Genomic DNA, 4,941 nt, shown 5'->3' on the forward strand with positions numbered 1-4,941 from the left:
GAGGGGAGGTTGATCCACGGGCTCGCCAACGAAGCTTGGAGGGGATGAGTGCCCTAACCGCCTAGAACGGAAGAGGGATAGAGAAACACGAACAATATTAAACAAGTTTGATCGGAAACAAATCTAAAATATCTATTTTTAATTTCAAATGAAGGGAATAATATCACACCATTACACCCGGTGGCCCGCCGTTACGGACTGGGCCGTATGGTTGGTACCCACAGAGTATCCGGACGGTTGGACGGACTCAACGACCTGCGCGCGCACCTTCTGATCGTTCCGCCGCGTACCTCACCGACGCTCAGACCCCACCGCTTCCGGACCCCACGGACCAGTGACACGCCACGGAAGCCCCGGCGGCCCACCCGGACCAGCTCCTCCACGTCCGCTGCAGCAGCACGCGACGCGCTTCCTGTCCTTCTGACCTGCTCTGCTCCCCGCTAACTCTGTCTTCCTTACCTTCAACTCCATTTCAAACCAGACCCGCGATCGCCGCCGCCACCGCCGGATGCCGATGGCCGCGCCGCAGCCTCGCCGGCACCACGCCGCCTTCCTCCGCCGCAGGCCGCCCACCCCCACCCCCGCCCCTGCCGCTGCCAATGGGAAGGCCGCCGCGGCCGCCTCCACCAGCTCCAAGCCTGCCCAGGCGCCACCCCCGTACGCACGCACGCACGCCTCCGATCGTCCTTACCAGCCGCCCCTTGCTTTCGATTCTGAAGATTGATGTGTACCGCACAGGTCGCTGGAGGAGAGGACGGTGAAGCAGCTCCGGCTGACCAAGGCGCTGACTCTCCCGGAGGCCACCGCGGTGTCGGAGGCGTGCCGGAGGATGGCCGCCAGGCGCGCCGACGCCGCGCTGCTCACCGACGCGCAAGGGGTGCTCTCCGGCATCGTCACGGCCGAGGTAGGTCAACTGAGAACCAGTATATGTATATCAGGAGGAGGAACCGTTGAAAAACAGAGTAATATCGTCAATGATGCATGGGAGTCAGGTTTTGTATGATGACATTAGAGATCAGGATCAAGTTTTTCATGTCGCATTTGTTTGCTTTTCTCCGCAGGACATATCGGGTCGAGTGATCGCCGAGGGTCTGAGGCCCGAGGAAACGAGCATGGCCAAGGTGATGACGCCGACTCCGGTTTTTGTCATGTCCAACTCATCCGCCACCGAGGCACTGCAGAAGATGGTCCAAGGTCATCTCCTTATTTTTCTTCAGTACCAGTTTCACCTTCAGTACGAACATTACTAATTAGTTCCATCCAGTGATCTGATCGGTTGTCCATGGTTCATTGTTGTGCTACTGATATGCACCTCGATGGGTGAGAACAAGTTCAGTTTATCATGATTGTACAGCTACAGCCTGATGGGTCAGCATTGCTCCAATAATCATAGGATTGCATTTTGTCAGTAACTCAAGTTACGGGCGACAGTAAACCTACAATACCATATGTTTGAGAAAAGAAATCATGTAGTCAATTCGAACCGATGGTAGATCATGATAAGTAACTTCTATTGCATCTTGCCTAATAGCCAAAGGCAAGAAATGTTCTCTTGAGAAATTCCAGACATGTTTGCTTGCTAACACCTTGTTGCCATTCTTATAGATATATCATTTCTTGTCTCTCCTTTTGAGTAATAAAACACCCTTTATCGAAAAACATTTTCTTGTCTCTGTGATTTTCATTTTAGTCACACGGCTTTCATGTACAGGCAAATTTAGGCATCTTCCTGTAGTGGAACATGGTACAGTCACTGCCATGTTGGACATTACCAAGTTCCTCTGGGGTGCAATTTCAAGAATGGAGCAGGCAGCAGAACACGGCAGTGCTATAGCAGCTGCCATGGAAGGTGTTGAACGGCAGTGGGGAAATGAATTTGCAGGTTTCTTTCTTCAGTTTATTTTAGTATCATTAGGCTGGCTACTCATTTCAATTTTCAAGACCACCCACGATGCATTCCATTCAGATCTCTTTTGTTAACTAGCTGATGTTATAGTTTGGGTCCTTACTTCAGGTCCACACGCATTCATAGAAAATCTTCGAGACCAGATGTTCAAGCCTTCCCTGTCAACTATCATAACTGAAAATAGCAGGTCAAATTGCTACTGCCAGGAAAATGCGTGATGCCGTTTTTTGCTGTTATTGTTATGACTGAATATTTCCACCGCTTACCCTTTGCAGTGTTCCAGTGGTATCTCCTTTCGATCTAGTAACTGTGGCGGCCAAAAAGATGCGAGAATACCGAGTTAACTCAGTGGTTGTCATGACAGGGAACATATTGCAAGGGATCCTCACGTATGTTCTTTGTTAAGTCGTGTACATTTTAAATTTTCCCATTTCAACTATTTGTCAAGTACTATCACTAAGATAGTAGGATATATTTCTGGTATGTATTCTGCAGCTCCATGGATTTGGTCTTGCGAGTAGTGGCACAAAGTCTGTCCCCAGAGGTGACCCTTGTAGAAAAGGTATGGTAAAAAAAAAACTGAAGCGCCCAAATTTTGAGCGACCTTGGTTTTGTTTCTTTTTTCTTTGTACTAGTTGATTGAATATCCTGTAATCTTTCCAAAGGTTATGACTGCAAGACCTGGTTGTGCCACACTGGACACATCAATCCTCGAGGCTCTACAGTCAATGCAAGATGGCAAATTTCGCCATATTCCTGTTGCAAACAAAAGCAAGTACTACTGAATTCTAACAGTAAAGAGAAGTTCCTTTCTATGTACATGTCTCAGTTAAATCTTTGAATAGGAGGACAGATTGTGGCCTGTTTGGATGCTCTACAGTTAACCCACGCAAGCATCTCCATGGTAAGAATGAATTGTATTTTCACAACCAAGGGAGGTTACTACACATTTCATTAACTTGCAGCATCTCATCGTGTTTTCGTTAGGTCGAGGGAGCCTCCGGACGAAACGATGTGGCAAATGCTATGGTTCAGAAGTTTTGGGATTCAGCTCTTGCAGTGCATCCAGCAGAGGAATATGACGAGCATAGGTTTGTTATTTGTCTGTTTGCTTATGCTCTTTCATTTCTTAAGATCATTTGATCAGTCTTTTGTTATGTAGTGCAGTGAAGAATCTCGTACGGCAGCGTCAGACAGTGCTGAAGGGAAGCATACACCCCCTCATGTTGGCAACGCATTCTCTTTCAAAATTGAAGACAGGAAAGGACGGATGCACAGATTCAGTTGCGGTTGGTGCATTTCTCATCTTACTTTCCTGACTCTGGTTTACTGATGAGGTGTTATAAATTGTGCTTGCCTTCGCCTGCCTGAATTTCTGATCATGGTCCTCCTTTCTGCAGTTTCAGAGAGCTTGGATGAGCTTGTTTCTGCTGTTGCATACAGATTGGGAACGGAAAACGAGAAGGCGACTGTAAATCTTCTGGTAAGAGGTTGAGCTTTGCTTATGCAGTACTGTGTTCCCCTTCCTTCAAGTGAGCAACAGGACAAGTAGACAGGGAATTTATAAGTAGGATTTGTGGACCTATATTTTCACATCTCACTTACCACTATTTCAAACAGTACGATGATGATGAAGGTGACAGGGTTCTTCTGGCTACCGATGGTGACCTCATTGCGGCAATTGAGCATGCCAGATCAGCCAGATGGAAGGTTTGATTTTACTCATCTTTTCTGGAACAGTAACTTGATCTGCATCCTTGCTAGCTATGCGCAACAGCTAGAACGTTTTTTAACTTGTTCTTGCAACTTAGTTTCCGTAGTAATTTAATGTGAGGCTTACAACAATTTCTTTCTTTTTTGATATTTCGTTTCTCTGTTTCAGGTTCTGAGGCTGCACATGGAGGACGGGTCCGAGACCGAGACCTGGCCGGTGTCCGTTTCCTCGTTGCCTGTAGATACTCCGATGCCCCGGAGAGGCTGGCCACCGTCCCTCGGGCTGGGAATTGTGGCCAGCGCGGCTGCGGTCACCGGCGTCCTGGTAACTGCCTACTTGAGACGCTCCGAGCTGTGACAGTCTGACTTGAAACATACTCCATTCAACATTGTAAAATGCACTTACACAGGACTGAGAGGCTCACAGAGACACAGGTCACGCGAGCAACAAGCCAACAACACACTGAGAGCTTTTGTTTTTCTTCCGGGGTTTGCATTCGTTGTAACTGGGTTCAGAGAGTGTGTTTTTCTTCTTGGGCGTTCTACTTGTGAGTTGTGACAACAGAGGTGTATATTCAGCCGTTCAAATATAAGAACCTTACGAAGAGAAAGAGATAATGATGCACCAGCAGTAGTCTACGTATATATCTAGGCACGAGCCATGCATGTAATGTAAACACACAGATGGCTGATTGGTTGCTCCTCAACGGTTCATATTTCTGACTCGCAAATTGCTGCCTGAAAGAAGACTTGTCCTAGGGAGATGATGAACATGCCTAGCTAATCTTCCAAGCAAGCAAGCAAGAAGCAAAGTTTGGATGTGGGTTAATTAGTCTTGGGTACAGAGGTAGCCAGATGGCATGAAGCAGAGAGCTACTCCCTCCATCTAGTGTTAAAAACGTTTTTATATTATGAGACGGAAGGAGTACAAACACACGTCCCCATGTCATGATGTCAATGGGATCCTGCAGCTCGGGCAGGTGGTACCTGTACTTGAGCACCAACACGTAGACTAGAATCGCCAGGCCCAGCACGGCCGTACCGCACTGCAATTGAAAAAAGCAATTCAGCATACAAATTCAATACTTACTTATTAGATAGAAAAATATAGATGGATAGATGGTGGTGATTGACGTACCCTGGTGATGATCCTAAGAGCATCTCCAACCGTTGGCCCCCCAGGGGCGCGTAAAATTAGCCCCTGGGAGCGAGCCGGCGTCAAAATCAGCGTGGGGGCGAGCGGGTTCCAGGCCGCCGGCCTTAGGGTCGCCCCCAGACGCGGTTGTTTTAAAAAAAAAAGAAATTCGGCAAAGTTTGATAAA

General features: G+C 47.7%; 1 protein-coding gene across 3 annotated transcripts; it reads left to right on the forward strand.

Annotated features, from left to right (window-relative positions):
• The first annotated feature begins 509 nt into the window (after positions 1-509).
• On the forward strand, positions 510-4,545 carry LOC123075330 (CBS domain-containing protein CBSCBSPB3). 3 transcript variants are annotated; one of them, XR_006436117.1, is made up of 14 exons: positions 510-657; positions 739-904; positions 1,062-1,194; positions 1,712-1,882; positions 2,015-2,093; positions 2,182-2,295; positions 2,402-2,468; positions 2,572-2,677; positions 2,752-2,810; positions 2,894-2,997; positions 3,069-3,195; positions 3,307-3,389; positions 3,527-3,616; positions 3,789-3,913. XR_006436117.1 is itself a non-coding variant. In XM_044497965.1 (14 exons), the coding sequence occupies exons 1-14, from the start codon at positions 515-517 to the stop codon at positions 3,975-3,977; spliced, it is 1,626 nt and encodes a 541-aa protein (XP_044353900.1). In that variant the 5' UTR covers positions 510-514; the 3' UTR covers positions 3,978-4,545. The 3 variants fall into 3 exon arrangements, 2 of the variants coding, with proteins under 2 accessions (XP_044353900.1, XP_044353901.1); XM_044497965.1 differs by having other exon boundaries at positions 3,074-3,195; positions 3,789-4,545; XM_044497966.1 differs by lacking the exon at positions 3,789-3,913 and having other exon boundaries at positions 3,527-3,677.
• Positions 4,546-4,941: the final 396 nt, after the last annotated feature.

This window comes from Triticum aestivum, chromosome 3D (assembly GCF_018294505.1).
Source record: "Triticum aestivum cultivar Chinese Spring chromosome 3D, IWGSC CS RefSeq v2.1, whole genome shotgun sequence".
Classification (NCBI taxonomy): Eukaryota; Viridiplantae; Streptophyta; class Magnoliopsida; order Poales; family Poaceae; genus Triticum; species Triticum aestivum.